The following is a 21,875-nucleotide window of genomic DNA, read 5'->3' as shown; positions in this document are numbered from 1 at the left end:
TTTAAAAAAAACCTGTTGCAGGTAACATCATTCTAGTCCTTCAGCTGGATTGTTCGGAAAGGTGGACATTAATCGCACGAGGAATCTAAACACATATACAATGCATCAGCAAAAGTTAACCAATTAACTTCTTAATTAATTACTTTAAGGCACATATTGCAATTTACGAATTGTGGCCCGTTAGTTTGTCAGACATTTCCATTTGGAATGAATTTCCAGAATGACACCAATTTGGAGATATGCCTCATCAAACTTACCATAAAAATGCACTGTTGGTTCGCTTTCCTTTCTAACAAAACTCTTCTATGCATTGAAGCACAAAGAGAACTGGAATGTCCATGTATTGCACGGTACATGTTGGGATACATTTCGAAACTGGTGTCATCCTGGAAGTTCATTTCAAGTAGATGCATTTTGCAAACTCGCCAGCTACAATTCGTAAATTGCAATATATGCCACAAAGTAATTAACCAAGAAGTCAATTAGTAAATGTATGTTAATTAGTTGAACGCATCTCGTTTTTTTGCACTAATGTGCGCACTATTAAAAAATCCAGCTCAAGGACAACGATTATGCTATCTGCCAAAGGCAATTTTTAAAGATTCTGTAAAACTTAAGAATGATCACCCTGCATAAGAACCTGTAGCAACACTTATGCTTCCTAATGCAGAACAATGCACACGTGCACTACTCACATTCCCAATTCAGACCAGATTTATGTATTACACGAAGTACACATGCGTGGCTGGCGACCTCCTCACCAGCATCATTGTGCTGTGTTTTCATATGTATCCTCAAGTTATCAGTCGACACAAAAAACTTGAAGTGAATGGTACAGCGGTAGGGTCGCTTGCCTGTGTGGATGCGCAAATGCCTCTCGAGGTGGCTGCTACGTATTCATAAAAGCATGAGGGCACTCGCCTGAGTGGACACGCAAGTGACCATTCAGGCTGCATCTATGTGAGAAGCTCTGATAGCACAAATGGCATTGAAACAGCCGCTTACCCATGTGGATGAGCAGGAGCGCCATTTTGAGAAAAGCTCTTAGGGTAAGAAGGGCACTGAAATGGCTTTTGCCTGTATGGAGGAGTAGGTTGTCCTTGAGATTAGACATTTGCCAGAAGCTCTGCCGGCACAAATAGCATTTAAATCGACGCTCGCCTGAGTGGGCCCCGATGCGTTTTCACACAGAACAGTTCTCCAGTTTCACAGTCGGAAAAATCACAGCAGTGGAGGCGTCCTTGCTGCGACTTCACATCTTCGGCAGATGTTGGAGAGGACGAATACATTGACCCTGCACAATGAAAGCGAAACTGCATTTACAAAATGCCAAGTTCAGAACACATATGTTAGTGCTAATATTGAGCCCTTTGTTCATCCAATATTTCTTGAGGGTGATCTTAGAAAAGACAAAAATCACAGCTAGTCAACCTTTCTCAGTTCCTCAATAATTATATATGTGATAGCTTAATCAACAGGTTGATAAAATTCGAACATACCTTCTTAAAAAACGAAGTGTTACAGTTGAACTTAGTGAAGTGAGAGGAGGAGAATTGTGCTTGCATGTGCTGTCACTTTAATGAAATAAAATTGCAAGCTTTTATGCCAAATTGCCATGGTGGAGAAGTTTTCATATTTTTGATAATAATCATATAAAAGCAATACACCTATATACTATGGTGCAGTGAGAACACTTGTGCCCCCATGACCTATTTAACATATTTTCTTCTTTCTGAAGGACAAACTTTGTGCACGGATATCTGTGCACCACACTTGCATGTGCTCCACATCGTGGCCGTGTTGATGCTTTCCTTTGGTTTGTATCCTTTACTACAGCCTATTCACCAGTAACAATTGCAATATAAGGGACGTTGCCACTATTTAAACAGTAGAAGCGTGGTGTATCTGCTGTTCCCATGGAATGCCAAAACAACCACTCTCCTGGACAAGCATAACCTCTTACAACTCATAGTTCACAATACAAACAGAGGGATGGAAGCGGCAAAGAAAGTTTCGCAGCAGCTCTGGGAGCAGCAAATTTAGCACTTTGGAGCAGGTTTGGCGCATGAATTGTCAGTTTTGGAGGATCTTGGTAAATGTAAATTTGAAAGAAGTGCAGGCATATGAAGAAAAGGTGTTCCTTGTTTCCCTTTTGCAGAACACTATTAGGTTACGGCAGATCAGTTCTGTAGAAGCCCGTAAGGCGAGCAAAACTCATGACAGAGAAAAATTGTCTTCCATCTGACTGTAGCATGAAACTACATAGGAAACCCATACACGTGTCTAAGAAACCATCATTAACTTACATATTAGATGTGCCTACTAAATGTAGCCAAGAAAAAAAAGAAATAACCGAGCGCTCTCCGTGAACAGCGCTCATTTTATGCTGATGGTTAGTGTTAATGATAGTTTTTTTTCTTGTGAACAAACAACTAATATTCAGTTTTAATGAACTAACATTTATTACCTTATTTATTCAATAAGGTGCCAATGTAAAGGTAGAGAAATGACCGATAACAGCGTATATAGCGATCTAGGTCTTGCATGACCCTTTTACCGACAAAAAAAAAAGTGGTATTTAAAAAAAGAAATCCAAGTGACAACACGTCCCTACATCAGTAATATAAGTGGTCTCAGACGTTATTGCCGTCATCAGTGCATTGTGTGTATTACAAATGTGAAAACCTGGGCCACGGTCTTGCAACGGCTCGGGAAAATGAACCATTACAAGACCGTGCTATTTCGCTTTTCATAGAGACCAATGCGTGCCAGAAACTGCTGATGCAGCTCTAGCGCGGCGAAAAAAAAGTATGGCCTCTCGTTCCCAGTGTCCCTATTCGACGAGGTTTGCGTAAAGATTGATGCAATCTTTGGTGCGCAGTGGCTTCTTTTAAATTACTTCGTCATTATTTATTTCAAGGGCTTGCTTTTTCGTTAAAAAAAGTCTTAAGAAGGTAAATTAAAATTACACTCTGGGGTTTAACATGCCAAAACAACATGATAATGACCACCATGGCGGGTCTTTCACAAATCCTAGGTTGTTTTAAATGCTGTTAGTGGTCATTTGCAAATGTCATCCACAACATTTTCATTGACATCTTATCAATTAGTTCAATTTATAAATTTAGCTAATTAAGCACATCCATGCACAATGAACGAGAAATATTCACAGTGGCCACCATGAACAACACCCATCAAGGTACAGTGCATGCCGTTCGTGTAGTGCCTTCTGGTAATTTTTAATTCTTGGTGACCTTCAATTAAGATAGCAGAATAGCGCAGAATAAGTGTGAACTCGTTATTGCAAGTTTGCCAGTAAACTACATCGCTTGCCGAGAAAAAGCACCAAAACTTTCTTTTTAATAATAAAGGGATAAAAATGTTTACTGGCCTTCCAGTCTGTGCCACAGTACAATATTTTGAATAAGCTTGGGTATTCAGGCTTATTTGCAGTTCTGCCAGAGCCTCCATAAGCCAGTGTGAAACGGCAATCAATGTTTTGTTTGCCGAACAATGGTTTATTAAAATATTTGGACAATTTGCACAAGTCGCGTTGTGACCATCGTTGCCATGAACGCTATTTTGGAGGTTTGCAGTTTCGGCGAACGTCTAATTATGACCACAATTTGGCCGCTAAAGCTGACTAAATATGAAACTTTACATCCTTGGCTTGCTTTCTGTGGCGGCAAGAGCCTGATTTTGTGTGGTGTAGCCGGGCAGAAAATAATGCCAGAGTGCAAATTTGAATGCTGATTGTGGTTGCTATTGAATATATGCAACCAAGAAGTTCCGTGAAAGCAGGCAGGTTGTTTTTTGACGTGCCACACTATCAACCTTGCCACCGGACAAAATAGCTCTAAAACCTCACATGCATGCTCATTTATTGACGTAAATGCACCAATAGGGCGCAAAATCGAGTCCTAAATTTGTAAAGTACACAATGAGCAGACTGTATGACCTTCATCATTCAGAGTGGCTTTTCTTCCCGACTGCCCCATGAAATGAGTGCCAGCTTAACTGAACTTTAGCTGGTCCGCATATACAAACTTTTATAAAACAATCATAAAGCATTGTGTAGCATAAAATGGTTTTCATTTTTTTTGTGGCCCAACTACAATTATGCCACCAAACACACCCACACTCCAAGGATGCCAATGATGAAACGGATTGCTTTGGCTTAGATTGCAGGGCGGAGCACTAGCCAACGCATGTCTATGTCTGCGTGGTTGCCAATGAATGCACGGATCCTGCTAAATTTGGCAACTTCATTTGAAATTAGTGTTTTGGCACAGGTTGGCACAGCTTGATAGTTTGGCGCAAGTTGGCGCAGCAGTTCCATCCCTGAACATGTCAGGTACAGTGAACATACAGTGAACATACGAAAGGAAGTCTGCACAACCTGAGATGGCAGCAAGAATGTATGTGAAATTAAGCCTTGAATTGGGACCAGATGGCTTTGGTCGAACAAGCACCATTATTACAAGTGTTTTGTGGTTTTGTGATGGTATTTCGTCATCTGAGCTATTTACTGCATGCTTAATAACTAGAACACACAGCAAAGCACAGTTATTATCATCTCTAAATAGTGTGCTGTGATGCTGCTTCTGCAGTTCCTCTTGTTTATTTTCATCACTCGAGTTGCTTTAATGTATCACCTTGTTTTGCTAGGTATAAAAGATGGCAACCACGAAACAAGCATGTGGATCAATAATGAACAATGAATAATAGGATGACAAACATTTCCAAAAAGGCAAACCAGCATTGTCGTCTCACAATACAAGAGCTACCTTAGCTAAAAACAAGCAATGCACTCTATCAATGTACTCCATGGTCATGTCCACTGAAGAGAATGCAACTAGCAATACGCCATATTATACCATTGTTTTTCCAAGACAAAAGAATACAACACAACAGGAATCGCATAGCATAAAATAAATTGTGCAAGCTATACATCTAATACTCCATACAGTATCTAAATGCACCACTGGGCTTATAATGCTGTTGTGCTCCCACATTTATTTTAACCAAACAGATGCATTGTTGCATGGTATAAACATGGTAAGCAAAGCACAGCTAATTCGTGTAGTTCATGAAGAAAAACCATGCTCTGAGACCATTTTAGCATTTAGGAAATCTGCAATCAGAGGCTCACAAGTGCCATTCTGAAAGAACCTTTCTGAGGAATAGAAATTAGGACTGCCACATACTCTAGTAACTTGTACTACCACCATCAAACTTCACCCAAACACTAGAACGAGTGGTCTACGTGACCGTCCATGCCATGAATTAGCAATGGCTGGAATTTCAACGAGAGTGCAGCTGGGCATGCAATACCTGTCAACAGTATATGTAACAAGTTCTCACTCTGCTGATCTAGATAGGTTGGCATGCATTCCCACATAATGGCAAGCTGCTCCACTTGTGGCACTCTGGCAGGCACTGTCCACGGCATTCAGACTGAACACGTAGACTAAACTGCATGGCCTCCCATTTTAAGCAGGAAGCAGTGTATACGCCCAGATATCTCGTCACCTGCCTTTATTTCGTGTTGTCACAGGTATGGGGCCCACCTTGGCCAAGCGCCGACGCAGCCTCCGGCAAATGCAACTCCGAAGTGGGGATGTGCACGCGGCGTCTGTCTCTGGGTCAGCGGAGCAACCGTTGACAGGTATCGCATACCTGGCCACAGTTTTGTCTCGATTGTAGCCAGCGCTCCTGTGCAGCACTGACGGCCACGAGGGTCGCTCGTTCCTGTTCGGGTTAAGTTTAACGGCGGCAGTAGCAAGAATAGCATTGTGTACAGTATATCATTGCATGGCTCAGTCAAAGTATGGCTTCATGCAAATGTAACAGGAGAAATATGGCACATCTGTGGTAACACGGCTCTGGTACTCTAGTTGAACCAGTGAAATAGATAAATTGATTGATTAATTGATTTCAAGGATGACTTGAGGGAGTCCTTCGCCCCATACTGGCAAAGATAGCAGCAGAGGCACACACATTTTGTTCACATGGTTGTACACTTTCACAAAACTATCATATTAAACAAAAAATTGTCATACTCTGACAAAACCTTAAAATTAAACTTATCACTAGTTATTGCCCTACATAGGGCATCATGCGTTAACATAAGTCACTTCTCCTCAATATCGAATGCCAGCACAATATTTAATAACAATGTACGTGTAGCAATAGCGCGATTAAAACAATATAACTAAATACAAATCATAAACAGCTCCAGAGGTCAATGTTACACTAGAAAGAATATGTACAAGTTAGAAAATTTTAGTTTGCAAATATCGATTTGTTTTTCATTATAGTCATTTAGTAGACGTGGAAGTTTGTTGTTAAGCGTTAGCCAACCATAGCCAGTGCAACAATACAGAACATTCCATATTTGTGATGAAAAAACATGCATCAAAGATCCCCCTCAAAAGTAAATTCCTCATAAATACCAGCATCAATGTTAGTAATTTAGTGGTACCACTAAATTCTCTTGATGCATGCAACACAATTAATATGAGCTAATGATATTGAAAGAAGTTAAGATGCTATTAGTGCGAGCATTCAAATATCAAGAATAATTAAGGTGCACATTCCCTATACACAATCAAATTTTGAACTGCGAAACACATCGTGATGACTAAATTCTAGTCTCACCTAAATACTTCATTGTTGCAAAGGAACGTCCAAGAAGACATTGAGCAAGCTCGAACAGAATATAGTAGAAAAAAAATCTCAAAGTAGTAGTACAACTGCTAGAATTTAGAGAGAAGAAAAAGATGAAACTTAAAAAATCATATCATACACCAAATAATAACATAGAAAGAAGTAGTCACACGCGCTGGAAAACTTGCTAAGCTGATAAAAAAGCTAATACCCCAAGTTGTAGATACCTTGTATATAAGGAGAGCAAATATATTATTTTTCAATATGAGTGACAGACATGCAAGTAGCAAAAGAGGAAAACAAGGGTGTTGTCAACAATTAACTTGTCTGGCTAGCATTAAGGCACAACACTTCATGCACAGCCTATGATAAACAGAAGAATAAAAAAGGGCAAAGTTTACAAGGACAGAAAAATAGGCATATACACAGACAGACTTCTGTGCCTTTTTCTGTCTGTTTAGCGCCATGCTGTACCAGCATTGGTATATGAACATACCAAATGTGCACTTCTGAGTTTGTGATGCCTTCACGTAAAGGAACAACACACGAACATAGTTTCATTAAACAGGCATAATCTCATCAAAACAATGCCCATTTAACCTTCATTCAGCCAGTCTCAGCTAAATCCTAACATCATGAGACTTTATTAAATACTCTTGGAATATCCTTTGAAGAGACTTCGCAGTGCAGTTTCTGACAACACATAGTAACATTTGTCTTCTTTGATCCACAAGAATGTAAACGTGCTCGTGCAGCTTATGGCACATATATGTATGGCAGTATTCAATGTGAACCGAATGTTAGAGCTCAATGACAAAGAGGCTGAAAAACTGCACTGCACGGTGGCACAGACATGCAGAAATTGGTTTAGTTAATACAAGTAATTGAGACAACCTTTAGTTCAACACTTCATATGTCGGTGTTGCCATGCAGTCTTGAAGTTCTAAAGACCACGGGCACCGTGATGCATCTAATTTGGAATGCGACTGCACAGTCCCAGCTCCAACTGTGTATTCCTCGAGGTGCACCTAGGCTGCTAGTTACTTACCTAGCATGGTTCCAAGCTCTCGTGGTGCCTATTCAGATTAGCGACCTGTCTAACACTGATGTAATCGCAGTGTGCAGTTGCTCAAGTGACTGCTCAGGTGGTCATCCTGCACAAAGAATGTCAACCAGCGTAGAGAAAAAGTTACTCGACTGTATGTGTGTGCAGGTGTAACTTGAAGTTGCTCTTGTGCAAAAAGCTCCAAAAGCAGTACTAGTGGCAGCGAAGCGAATTCCCGCCCGTGTGGTTGCACTTGTGTGGGATGAGAGCACGCAGCCGGGTGGTCGCATAGTCCCAACTATCTCGACAACTGAGGCACTTCTGCTGCAACTGCTGCCTCTTGACTGTTGCTGGGCAGCGATGACATCCTCCTGTGACAAGAGTTAAAAGAAAGGTAACCAGATCAGCCACCTGCTCACTACATTGTTTACAATCAAGGTGTTCAAAAACTGCAATTTTCAGATCAACTCAAACATAAACATTCTATACAAATGACCTCCAAACATTGAATCATATAGCAAATATTTCCAATTCTAAACACAGTGAAATATAAAGATTTTGGTGGAATCTGTTAAGCAACAAAAGGCTCGGTTATTTTATTTGATCAGTATAATGCCATTGTCAACTGGATTCCAGCTGAACTGAAGCTTGTAAGCTAGAAACAAATGAAAGCTGGTCATATATAAAGCACCACATCAATGACAGTAATTAAAGAAACAGCACATGTCCAAATGCCTGTGGTACAGAGTAGTTCTTGCTGAAGGAGCCATGTGCAATATACTAATATGCCACCTTAGTAAATTGAATCATGCTGAAGTTCAAAGGAACTTAAACATAGCAAAACATGCAAAATGATAAGTCACTGAGACAGCAAATTTGTAGGCTGTCTAAGGTGTGACATGCTTATTTATTGAATGTTTACTATTGCAAGTACGTTAGCCCTTTCATGCATTCACACACAAAGAGCTGTGTCAGCAAAACAACGACAGGTATTTTGCAGCACTCAGTAGTCTCCACTTACATCAGCATTTCGTCTTGTAAACTGCAAAAACTAGTTTGTCCCTTACAGTATTCAAAGAGGTTGAATATTTTAAAATATTGAATAGTAGGGACTATTCGAAGGGCATTAATAATTTTGTATGTTATCACACCCTTATGAACCACTTTATAAGAGTTCACATTATAGTAACGCCAGGCCATTATTCATTTATGAAAAATAGGGGAAATTTAGTGGCATGGCCAAGAAAAGGTTGTTTGCTAGAAGCGTGCATAGTTACAGGAAATCATCAATGTCTTTTTCTTCGGTAGCATGACCTAAATGGAGACACTATGACAGAGCAATATTTAGATGTCTCTCTGCAGAGTCAACTTCTGGTACACTACTGTTAATCATTGAATTTGCTTTCCTTTGATAACTGTTATGAGTGATCTAGGCATGAGTTTTATTGCCTTTAGATTATTTAAATCTCTGTAAATAAACATTATTCCTTTACTTTTCGTACCACAGCCTGTTGAACATTTTCCTTGCAGGAAGACGCGGGTTTGAAAGGTCAACATTTGAACCTACATGTCAATTTTAACAATATTCAGCAGGAGGCTTTGTCTTCTTGTCGGTAGAACATGTACTAAATTTGATGACCTTAGCAACAATAGAAAAAAACTTATGCATTTCCCACCAAGCAAATTGAGGCATTGACCTGCTGCTTGGACCAGCCTCAGCAGCGACATTGGAATTCATGGTCAATTTAGACAGCTGGCGGCACACTCGCCTTTCCAGCGAGCACTGGAGCAACACCATAAAAATAGCTTGACTATTTACCTTACATTTATCCATTTAAAAGGCATGTAAACAATTTTCTGTATATGCAAAGAAGGACAATGACCGATATCTATTGTTGCTCCCTAACCCATCGTGGTGGTGCAGTGGCTTTGGTGTTGCACTGTTGCAATTTCACAACATTCCAAGAGCGTATGTTGCGTGACCAGATTGTGAGTGGTATCAAAAACGTGCCCACGCAAACTCATCTGTTGGAGACGATGGATTTGAACTTTGAATCGGTGAAGAACATTGTCATAGCTATGGAGGCTGCATGTAAAGATTCCTGCATATTGAGCAGACAGCAGGCTGAGGGACTACCTGATGGAGCTCCAGAGCAAGCAAACCCTGTGGCCAGGAGGCAAAATGACAGCAGCTGCTGTTTTAGTTGTGGGGGAGGCCTTATTGCACGGTGGCGCTGGGATGGGAACACCATCTATCAAAAATGCGTTCAGAAAGGGCACCTCGCAAGAGTTTCCAAATTTCAGTCTGGAAGAAGAAATGCCAGGATTGGATCCAGTTGTGTGTACAGCGTGGACGACCTGCCTGTCCCGCGTGAGCAATACAAAGTTTGCAACCTTTGGGCGCTTCAAACGGTTAGTTCAGAGCCAATGCACATTGTAGCGGTAGTCAGGAGCGTACCGTTCAATATGAAGTTGGATGTTGGTGGCAGTGTTTTAACCATTAACGAGAGCAAGTTCTGCGAGCTTGTTTCGTCGACATCGTTAGAGCTGTTGAATGTGTGGCTGAGTTTACTGAATAGTAAAAGGTGGCTTTATTTTTCATATTAAAGCCAACCAACTACCAAATTCAGTTCCATCACACTGACCTATTGCAATGAATTCCATCAATGCACATCAACTCACATCAATGGTAGTTTTTACACTCTAGTATATTACTTCATCTTAAACAAGTTGGTTCTGCACATAGAATGAATGTGGCCCTCAACTTACGAGGGATGTTCCGAAAGTAAGTTCCGTCATTTATTTTCACACAGAGATATTATTGCAAAAGAAAAAGAAAAGTAAACTGCACCATGGCATCACCTTTCACTAGTTTCCCACATAGTCGTCACCAACACTGAGACAGCTGTCGTAGTGCGCAATCAGTTTGAAGAAACCACACTGGTGAAACTAGGTGCCCTGTGATGTAATGAATAGTCGCGCAGCCTGCTCCACCTCAGCATTGTTCTGGAAGTGACACCCTGAGAGTGCGGCTTTCAATGCAGGAAACAGGTGCCCATTCATACCAGAAACCAGCACACACTTCCATTGGTGACCAAGCTATCAGCACGTCTGTCTGCCATGGTGATTTGCACTCGAATAACCTCGGGCACGCCAGTATGATGCAACTCTCTCTTCTTCGGCGCTCAGTGCATGTGCCATTCCTCCTTCGCTGATGCTCCTTCTGTTGTTGAACCAGCAACAGCCGTGGATTCTTATGGCAACTGTTTGTTTCACTTGGTGTACCATCTTTCCTTCCGAAAAAAAAAAAGGAAATTACAAAACATACTTTTGGAACATCACTCGTATGCGCACTATGTAAAATACTCAATCGAATTAAAACTTCAAAGCTACCATATTTTACTAACCTATCTTTCCTCATACCAAGGTGCTTTAGACAGCGTTTGTCAGCTCACTATCACATTTTGTCAGATTTCATAAATGTTTGAAAAATTCCAGCAGAACCCATCTCGTGATGACTGCTGACATAAATATGGTCAGCATTCAAGCAATGTACTAAATTATTGTCTTGCTGAAGACATTCATTTAGAAACTGTAGTGGTCATTGTGAATTATCATAACTTGGGCTATGTGTAACACCGCGGACTGAGGCTATATACACTGTCCCTGGGACAGGCCCCATTTCACTATAACGCTCGCTTGCTAGGGCCAGCCATGACCATGATGCAATCACGACAGTGCAGTCATGATGGTGCAATGATGTCGATGGAACGGTGAAGGCAGTATGATGATCACAGCATGATGAAAATGAGATGATTCTGAAATAGTGATGGTATAATAACGATAGTGTGAAGATGACAGCATGGGGACAATAGGATGACGACGATGATGCGACTACTATATGACAAGGATGGTAGGATGAGAATCAGATGAAGCTGGAATGACGATGATAGAACAACCATGACAGCATCATGATGATGGTATGGCAACAAATGTATGACAAGAGTATTACAATGCACTGGTGCAATGACAATGCACAATAATGGTGCATAATCACAACTGAATGATGACAGCATGATCACGATAAAACGAATAAAGAATGACGCCGATGCAACAATAAAGGTGGTAGAACAATGAACACACAATGACAATTGAATTAAATTTCTGAAATGATGACAATGGTACGAGAAGAGCGTGACAGCTACATGACAACAATGGTATGACAGGAGTCGGATGACAAAGCTGGAATGTCAGTGATGGAATGACCATGACAACATCATGACCATGGGCACATCCCTAGTGGTTTAAGCTGGATAATTTTCTTTTTACATCACCCTGCTTCATACAATAGTGTACACAGCAGAGTGGCTTCATGGCAAAATTGGTACGTAAACTGCTTAAACTATCCTAAATGATCTGGAGGAAGTATTGCAGTTAGCATAAGAACTTTCTCGTGGCCATCAAATGCATTTGATGGGCAACTTTGTTTTTTTTTTCCGACGCTAGCAAACATCTTCAGCCATTGGGTTGGTGTACGAGGCTACATAGTTCAACTTAAACTGCCTCAAGTAGGCAAAAAACGCTTCTTGCATAAAAGCCTTTATTAATTTTCATCTAACACCAAACTGTCATTTACCACTCTAGCTCTGGCAAGGCATCAGCCACTCCTTCAAATGGAGGTCTCCAAGATTAACCATTATCGCTACCTGCTGTGCAAAGGTGTGGAGTCAACTACATCAATCGCTACATGAAGTGTACCACAGGAATGGAACACCAGGGTTTGCTAAGCTGGGGAAGAACCTACGTCAGCTAAACTGGCCACAGCATCAATCAGTGAATGAGGGAACATGTGAACAGTTTAAAACAGTATTTCTCAAACTGTGGATCGTGACTTCCAAATGGGTCATCAGCCTTTTTCTGTGGGACATGCAAGTTCCAACTATCACCATCCCCACTGACATCAATGCTTCTTTTACCAACCTTTGACATTAAGCTTTAAACTATCCACTTCCTTCTTCACACTAGTTTGTTTATTGGTGCTAGACAAGAAAATTTTGAGAGGGAGGTAGCCGAGGATATGCTATGACACTCAAAGTTTGGGCCTCAAGGGCTAAACTACATCTACTACTAAACATTCAGAAGGCTTATAAAGGTAGGGGTTCAGGTAGGTTTGGTACTAGTAAAAGGGGTGACATACCAGAAGAGTTTGCAAAACACTGGTTTAAAGGAAGATTTAAGTATGCATTGTTCTGCACACTGCCGATCTTGCATTTAGGAACTGCAATTCTCTGATGTGAGGATCCTGGGCAGAAGCAAAGATGAACCTGTGAACAATATCAAATTGAAATCTGTAGGAAGGTAAGAGTTAGCTCAAACTTAGTTTACACAATGTGAAAATGACATTGCTAAGCAACTGCCATCGATGACTCTTCTCCAGCTCTTCGCTGCCTCTTGATGTCGTGTGTTTGTACAGTATGTGTAGAAAGCTGTGCTTCCCAATAATCAGTTGCAGGTGTAGCATCTATTTTTCTGCTCTCTTCTTTCACTGTTTTTCTCCCGTTTCCTCATTGCTTGAGCTTCAAAAACTATGTTGCATAGCTCACCATCATGTCCCTTACTATGAAATTACGTTACTACTAAGCTTTTGTACCTCCCTTTCCTGCAGAGTGTGTCGACACAGTGTACAGATGAGAGGTGGTCGTCATTTCTGTGACCTACCACTTGAATCTAATAGGCAAGGCACATGAGGCACTCAGCATTATCTCCAGCTGGGCACATCATACAAAAATCCCTATCAATACAGAGAAGTCATGCATTTTGTGCTTCTCCAGTGGTCATGCCAATATGTCTATCTTTTTAAATGGTGTCACCTTGAAATACTGATAAAAAATAAACAACATTGGCAGTATTCTTTACTCGAACTTAACCTTTGCTTTATAACTAAACAACCTCCAGACAGATACAAAAAATTATTTCCTCCTGTTATTTATATCCGCCTTTAATATCATTGCATCAACTGTGTAGTGGAGAACATATTCGACCTCTAAGTTTACTTCAAAACACCTCCATAAAGCGCATGGTTCTGGTGCATTCAGGTGCATTCTGTACGTACAAAGTGGGATGCATAGCGCAAGAAAGACACAGGGACAAGCAGGAACATGGGAAAAGTGCAGACGGCGTTAGCATGCCGTCTATACTTTTATCAAAGAAAGAGCTTGAATTTTTGGGTATAGCAGTCACATGACTGCTTTTCATCCTTCCCTTCAGTGTGTCTACTGCAGTGGTGTCCCAGTGAGTATATATATGCTCACCAGTTGCAATAAATCAATTGTTCAAAGTTAGCGCTCGTCCCGTGTTCCTGCTTGTCCCTGCGTCTTTCTTGCGCTATGTATCCTAGTTTGTACCTATCCACCAACATGCCCAAACTTCTTCCCTGCTAAAGTGCATTCCGTACAATGCAAGCGGAATGCACTCAGTTCTGTGTCAAGCAGCTGCCCACTCACCTCTTTTGTCCTACCATGTTTTCATCCTCAGCTTTTAAGTGAGACCATGTACCAAATAGCATAGCAGCGGTTTTGTTATAATACATGTTCTCTTAGAAAAAGCTAGGTGGCTCCTTTCATACTGAACACACTACATGGGTCTTTAACAGTACTGACGTGTACTTGTTTACCTTCTTCAATTGACCGCATTTCACTGTCTAACAAATGTTATTGATCAGCGCGGGACGCACCCGCACGTACCGAAAGTTTCTCATATGCTATCTATGTTTCTGCTCGTGTTTTGTTGTCGCTGAAGCATGTGTAATCTGGACTGCATGTGCGATGAGAATTGTGCAGAATTTTCTGGAATGCACACGGGCACCAGTGATTACTCTGGAACCTTCAATGACCCATGTATAAAAGTCGATGCTCTTGACTGACAGATCAAATAGCCGACTGTGTTTACAGCTATCGCCGTTCTTCGAGTGTAGCCTGTTTTTGAGGGTAACCAGGTTCACCCAATAAAACACTAGTGTAGCCATTCCCAGTTTTGCTGCTTTCTTCACCATCAGTACTTCGTGACATTTGGTGGAGGTGCAGGGGATCGATCCCACTACCTCTCGCAGAACAGAAAGCACAGAACAGACACCGATACAGAAATCCACACTAACGGCAGTAGCCTAGGCCTCGGTGCCGTCCTAGTCCAGAGGAAAGACGGATTTGAACGGGTGATAGCTTATGCTAGCCAGTCGCTGTCAAAAGCGGAAGGCAATTATTCTATGACCACAAAGGAATGCTTTGCCATCATTTGGGCTACAGCGAAATTCCGCCCTTACCTATATGGCAGGCTGTTTGAAGTCGCTGCATTGTGTTGGCTAGCGAATTTAAAGGACCCTTCAGGACGCCTGGGGTGGTGGCGCCTCAGACTGCAAGAATATGACATCACTGTAATCTACAAGTCCGGAAGAGAACACTCTGATGCTGACTGCTTATCATATGCCCCCATTGACCTGCCGCTGCAAGACAATGAGGATGACGACACCTTCCATGGAATAATAAGCATGGAAGGCTTTGCTGAACAGCAACAAGCAGACCCGGATCTAAAAAAGCCTCGTCAAGTATAAGGAAGGGAACACCAACGTTGTCCCTAGGCCATCTAAGCAAGGATTGTCTTTGTTTTTGCTTCAAAACAACCTACTCGTAAAGAAGAAAACTCACCAGTCTGTGCCAACTACCTCCTTGTTGCAGAACTGATAGTTGGGCGAGTTGGTAAGTATTCATGGTGAAATTTGTAGCAAGCACAATAGACAAGGACGCAAAGAAGGTAGATGCACAGGCACTTTCCAGCAGATGCCTCTTCCTGGAATGGTACAAAATAGTGGACAGGACAACGGAGTTCCTCTGGAACATGGTGAGACCTCTCCGGCGCACTGTCAAGAAGGCACCTCCTACAAAAGGAAGAGTGGTATGGCTTGGGGAATATTTTATTCCAGAAGCAGACAACAAGATTCTGCAGCTTGGGCCAAAGTTCATACTGGAACTGACAGTTTGACCACCCACAAAGCTGGCAGCATTGAGAGCAGTCTCCCGACTGGTTCTTGAGGAAGAATATGCAAGTGTGAATCCCAACTGGCTCAACCTAGTAGCAGGGGACTTGGCTTCTAGAGAGTTGTGTGTTCTTGCGGCCAATAAAGAAGGATGTTTTGTTGTCCTACCTGATAGCATGTTTGGTCAAAATGCCTGTGAAGCTATCGATAACAATTTCAAGAATATAGATGTTAAGCCCGCTAAAAGAAAACAGCACACTAGTGGATTACTTCGGTTGCTTAATTTAGAAAGCCTATGCGCCTCAGTCAAGAAGGTAAAGGGCCTACATCTTGAAGTGTTTTTTTCATGCAAGACGCACAAACCTAGAGAGCCATTCAGAGGCATTGTCACTGAAAGAAACACGTGGCAGCAGCAGGTAGCATCTTTTATCAGAAAACAGTTTTCCATGTTAAGAATCTCCGACCTGTAAGCAATCTGTAAATCTGAGGCGGTTGTTGAATATTTAAGAGAAGATAGAACAAAGGGATGTGGCGCCTTCAGCGTTGACATAAAAAATTTTTTTTACTCAATTCCACATGCAGTTGAGAAAAAGTGTAAAAATGTGTATTTGCAAAGATAACGACAAAGTTAAATTTAGAAATGATGGCGGAATACCTGTGTAAATTTTTATGGAAGTACTATTCCTTTACCTTAATTCTACTTTTGTCAGTTGGAATGGACGCAATGTATGTGCAAAAGTCAGGCATATGCATAGGCTCATAGGTACCGCCTATACTAAGAAAAAATTTTTTCAGCTCGTGTGGACAGAAACATTCACAGTGCATTAGAAAGTTTGGCAAAAATTTACTAATTTGTTGACAATTTTTTGGTTACTTTCGATGGGGCAAGATCACATGGTGGTAAATGTACTACAAGTGTTTTGTGATTGTAGCCTGGGCCTCAAGTTTACACATGAGATAGCCAAAGAAACAAACTACAGTTTCTAGATTTGTCTTTGCGATTGCAAATGTACTAGAAGCAAGCGTCCAACTACTTGCTGCCTGGCACCCCAATGTCCAGAAGTGAATTTCTGTGGCGACCACATTTTGCTACATTTCAGCACTACTGTTTCGTGGGAAGCAGACAACACTGAATATGGTTTGGCACCAAGGAAATGGGATATCTCTTTTCAGTACATGAATGTCATGCAAAAGGACAAGGAATTACTTCACTTATATTCTGAATAGTGCTAACTTTGTTCAAGATCGCTATTGGTGCAATATCGCGAGCAGGTATTATGTTTTAAAACTTCAGTGACACACTGTATAAAGTTAGAAATTCAGCTTAGTGTAGCACAAGAAAATTGAGCAGCTCCAAAAACTAAGGAGTTCCAAGGATCATTTCATAGGTGCAATAGTAACGCACTAATTCTGACGCAGCCATATGTGATAAGAGCTCTTATCACTGAAATGACAAATAAACAGCCAAACATGAAACAAGGTCAACAGAAGTGAATTTAAAAACATTTCACTTCCTACTGTTCAGCTTATGATCGACAAGAAGAGACGTAAATGCAGCTTCCTTTGTGCACTGTGGTAGATGATAAATTGCTGATGAATATTTGCATATAACAAGTGCATTCAATGGCAATGTTAAATTCATCCCCATAGCACCAATGAACTTCTCTTGAAGCACTCAACACAAGAAAATGTAAGTGACACCAAAGAAAGTTACATGGTATTATTACAAGCATTATATTATCAACAAGAATTAACAATGCACATTCACAAGACAGTCACTTTAGTAGTACACTGAAAATGACTTATCAAAGTGAATTCTTAATGGCCAGTTAGTTACAGACTTCTTTTGGAGAATTCAACACAATAAAATTATTGACAATGAGGGTAGATTACACGGCATTATTGCAAGCATTAAAAGCAGATGGATAGAGCATGTTATACTAGAAATATTAGAATATTTTTGTTATACTCTTTTTCTTGAAGGCGCATTATTAAAACTTCTGTACAGGCACTAAGTGCAACTTTTTCTGGTTGTTCTACATGTACTGCAATTTGTTATGGATCAAAAGGATACCTGTGGCTACAATCATTGTTTAGTCACCATCTGAGTGTTTAGAAAAATTTACAGACCAAAAACACATATTTTAAGCCTTTCTTCATATAAACATCCAGTGGCAACACATTTTACATAGTTCAGTAGATGCCACAAAGATTTAGGAACAATTTGTGCAAAATAAAATCTATTATGAAAATTCAGCGGTGGCAGAGAAAACTTTCCTTTTGGAAGCAAATATAGTGTTCCTGAGAAAAATTGATATGAAGTTTGTCTCTTCCAAGTTCGCCTAAAAGGCTGCTGATCTGCACTCTGCGAGATTATTTCCTTTGTATTGCCTTCTAATACTTTTTATTTCACTCATCCCGATCTTCCTCCCCCTTTTTTTTTGCTTTCCGCAGAGGTGGTTTAAAAGTCTGCCTTTCTTAAAGGGCCCCTGAAACGATTCAGACAAATTTTGTAGATGCACACGGTATAGCTAAAGTTAATCATTCGCACCACAATTCGTGTGAAGCGTTTCATATTAAGAGAGCTACGGACGATTACAAGTTACCCTCCTCTATAGTCATACATTTTCTCCTCAATTCGTATGCCGAGTGATTGGGGCTAAGCTCTGCCTTCACTGGCTCTGCGTCCGGATGGCACGTCGTGTTGTCGACTTCCAGTTATCTAGGAGCGAGCATGCGAACCCTTTTCAAGCTCTCTGCCAGCTGCTTGGCAGCACCAAACGTGTCTGATATTCCGGTAACCACAGGTGAGCTGGGCGTTTCAATAGATGGGTGGAGGCATAAACTCAAGCTGATGAAGGAACTTCAGCGTAGACGTATGCGAGCGGCCTGATCGGTCTCCATGGTCCAGCCACCTGTTAGCGCAGAGCTCAACCAGCCAAAAAAATCACTAATATTGCTCTAACCAAGTGTAAAACATTTTAACATTTAAAAAAACAATGTGCTAACGATTACACCCCTGGGAAAAATTTACACCAGCAAAGAAGAGTGCATTTTGTTACTGCTACTGTGTGTGGTTGAGCTCTGTGCTACCAGGTGGCTGCCCCGTGCAGACCATACGCATTTGCACTTCTGCACATCCCATTGAACTGCACGGTCAAACGGCCAGGCCCTGGCCCCTTGCTCTTGCGTTTACTCAAATACTGAACTCACAAAACACTATTGTGGTAGTAATCCTCCGATGTAAAGTGGCGGCCGCAAATGCGCAAATCCTGGTGCCGATCGGATAGCGACAGTTCGATGCACTGCAGCCAGTCCGCTCGTCTGCTGCCTTGCAGAGGGACACAATGTCGCAGCTTTATATATTGCCAGTCGCTATGTTTGCAGCCCACAACACAACAATGTCAAATCATGGTGCTCACAAAAAGGCCGAGACCAACTCAAGGCCGAGAAAGGAGCATGTTATAACACAAGCGAATGACGCATGCTGTGTGCCGGAAGTGCTTAAGTGTAGTGAGAAATTGTTTTTGTGCATTCTCTTTCTGTTACTTTCTTTTTATAGAAACAAATTAACTAACATTCCAATTATTACGAAAACTATTTGTTCACCATAAAGTTGGAAAAATGATTGATGACGCGCCCTGGGCAGCCAATCGGATAGCTCGCCCTACTAACGTCATTGGGGCAAATGACGTCAAATGGGCAGGGGTGGCTTAAAATTTAGCTGAGCAGTGTGCTGCAATCGGCAGTGATGTACATTTCAAAAACCTTATAATAAATTACACGCTTCATGCGGAGCACTTACATGCGTCAATGATCAGAAGGACCTACTCTAACGACTCGGTACGTTTGTACAAGTTTGTGAATCATTTCAGGGTCCCCTTAAGAGGAAGTTTACCTCGGAGGCTCTAATTACATGGCAAAGCAGGAATCTGTTTTCTCTGCAACCACTGCTTCAAATTTGATGAGGTTTGTTGAATTCAAAACAAAACATTAAAAGGTAGTGACTGCTGGATGCCAATTTTTTATTTGGGTCGTCCATCTTTCTGTAACAGTTGTCGGAAACTGAAAATTTTCGGAAAACGAGGCTAGCAAACCTACAACTGTAACTCAGCAATACAAAATAGTATCACAGTTCTGTCAATTGCAACTAACAGGACATCTACAGTGGATAAAACTTATGTATTATGCATGGTTCTTAAACACACCGCTAATATTTGAGTGAAACTTTTGCAATACCCCTGTAAACATGGTAACAAATTCACTTATGATATTAATATATCAAATTTGTTTCCCTTGGACGTTCTAACGGATGATGTTTACAGAACTGCGATACTTATTCTTGGAGCAGAGCTACGGATTTGTAAACTTCGTGCTTCTAATTTTCAAGCATCCCGATGTTTGGCAATATTTGTAGAATAATTCAAGCACTAAATCAAAGTGCCGCTTCCAACAGTAACTGGGATTTTGCTTCCTCTTTCAAATGCAACCCATTTCATTAAAATCGGCCAAGGGATTATTTAGAAAAGCATTTGATTTTTTCGCGTATCTGGGTAAGCGGCATCAGAGTTGGCCCCGAGCTGAAGTTTCCTCTTAATATCCTGGCGTGGTCCATCCTGCTCAGCACAGCATCGCAAAACACGCCTGGTGTAACACCGGGGATCTCAAGGACTTTCATTCTGGCATTGTTTCCACCAGTGCAGTAACTAAATGCATTATAAATGGAAGCTTTCACTACGCAAGAACAGACGCGGTTTTGGGGCACCTAAACCAAGCCGAATGGTCCGCTCCTCGCACTTCTTGCAAGTCGCAACACGCATGAGGAACTCGTTCAACATACTAATGTCTATTGAGCAGACGATCCTGCATCCGCAATATCAAACGGGGAATCACGCGCAGCGCCTTCGAACTTTACAGCACTTGCACTCACCATCGAGGGCTCGACACGTTCACGCTGCATTTACAGGTACTGGTTCCCGCAGGACTGGCGCTTCTTGCACGGTTTCGCTGAAACGTGGGGTATTGCTACTTTATCAGTGCGTTTGTGAAACAAACTACTGCTGGTAGTTCTACAGAAATTGCGGAAATGTGCCACGCACAAGCGAAACCGAAGATAGGCCACACAACGAACTGACCGCACGAACGCGGATGTACACAAATGTTCGCGCGGGCTCTATCGCGCATATTTAGACTCCTTTGGGGTGTATTCTGCACTAGTGAAAACATTGAAGTAACCACATACATTATGTTTCTAAATTATTGTACAAGTAAAGACGTTTGTACATTTATATAACAAGAATAATAAAGCAAACACCCCAGCGAATAGCTCGAACTTATGTGAGTACGCGGACTCATGGAGGAAGTGAGTGTTTGGCGCGATGTTTAAATACCTTCTGGTGCGCATCTGAGGGCCATATTGTGAAAATATTTGCGAAATTTATAATATAAATATCCTGGTATTAAAGAGTGATGCTATAGTGTATCAGAATAGGAATATAATACTAGAACTTTTCTAGTACACTGTAGTGATGCTATGCACACTACAGAGTGCACCACTGCCAAAATTGCTGGGATGGGTGGAGGCTATGAGCGTTCCTTTTGGGACAAGGGGGGGGGGGGGGGTTGCGCCACCAAGCTCTAGTTGATATATTGCCCAATGTCCTATCTATAGTAAAAAAAGAAAAAGGGGACAAGATCCCCGAAGAATCCCCATCACCAAACTTTCCGAACCCCCATCGGGAAGTTTGTTTTTGTACGCTTCCATTGTTTGTCGTTTCCGTAATTTTCTTCCACCAAACTTCCAATCGCCTCTTACTACTCTCTATTGCGGACATGTTTACTTTCCTCCTGCGCTCGCTGAACCCAAGGGTTTAAAGGAAGACAGAGGAGCCTAAATCGACATCTGGGCAGACATTTCCACAATAAAACATGCTCCATCGTTTCCCTAGGTTTACCGCAGCAAGCACATGCTCCTTGTTCCTTCTTATATCTCTCTTTATAGGTGTGTGTTCTAAGGCGTCTTGACCATGCTTTGAAAAGTAAGGAGGTTCCCTTTGAATTATCATAAATTGTTTCTTTCCTGATTTCGTTTTTTCCTCTTAAATAGTTACTATGACAGGTTTATTTTCCACT

At 41.4% G+C, this 21,875-nt stretch overlaps 1 protein-coding gene across 12 annotated transcripts in view; it reads right to left on the bottom strand.

Moving 5' to 3' along the window:
• Positions 1-20,934, bottom strand: part of LOC135912827 (zinc finger and SCAN domain-containing protein 23-like) — a 51,952-nt gene extending 31,018 nt beyond the window's left edge. The window contains exons 1-4 of one of the 12 annotated variants that reach the window (XM_065445370.1): positions 20,674-20,934; positions 15,415-15,644; positions 5,571-8,085; positions 1,006-1,294 (exon numbers count right to left, since the gene is read on the bottom strand). In XM_065445370.1, the coding sequence (XP_065301442.1) occupies positions 1,006-1,114 (109 nt within the window). In that variant the 5' untranslated portion in view covers positions 1,115-1,294; positions 5,571-8,085; positions 15,415-15,644; positions 20,674-20,934. Of the gene's footprint in view, positions 1-1,005; positions 1,295-5,570; positions 8,086-10,576; positions 10,973-15,414; positions 15,645-20,673 lie in introns of those variants that run through there. The other 11 variants (XM_065445378.1, XM_065445369.1, XM_065445373.1 and 8 more) reach the window with 11 other exon arrangements.
• Positions 20,935-21,875: the final 941 nt, after the last annotated feature.

The sequence above is a fragment of the Dermacentor albipictus genome, chromosome 8 (assembly GCF_038994185.2).
Source record: "Dermacentor albipictus isolate Rhodes 1998 colony chromosome 8, USDA_Dalb.pri_finalv2, whole genome shotgun sequence".
Lineage (NCBI taxonomy): Eukaryota > Metazoa > Arthropoda > Arachnida > Ixodida > Ixodidae > Dermacentor > Dermacentor albipictus.
This window is presented reverse-complemented; position numbering and strand designations above follow the sequence as displayed.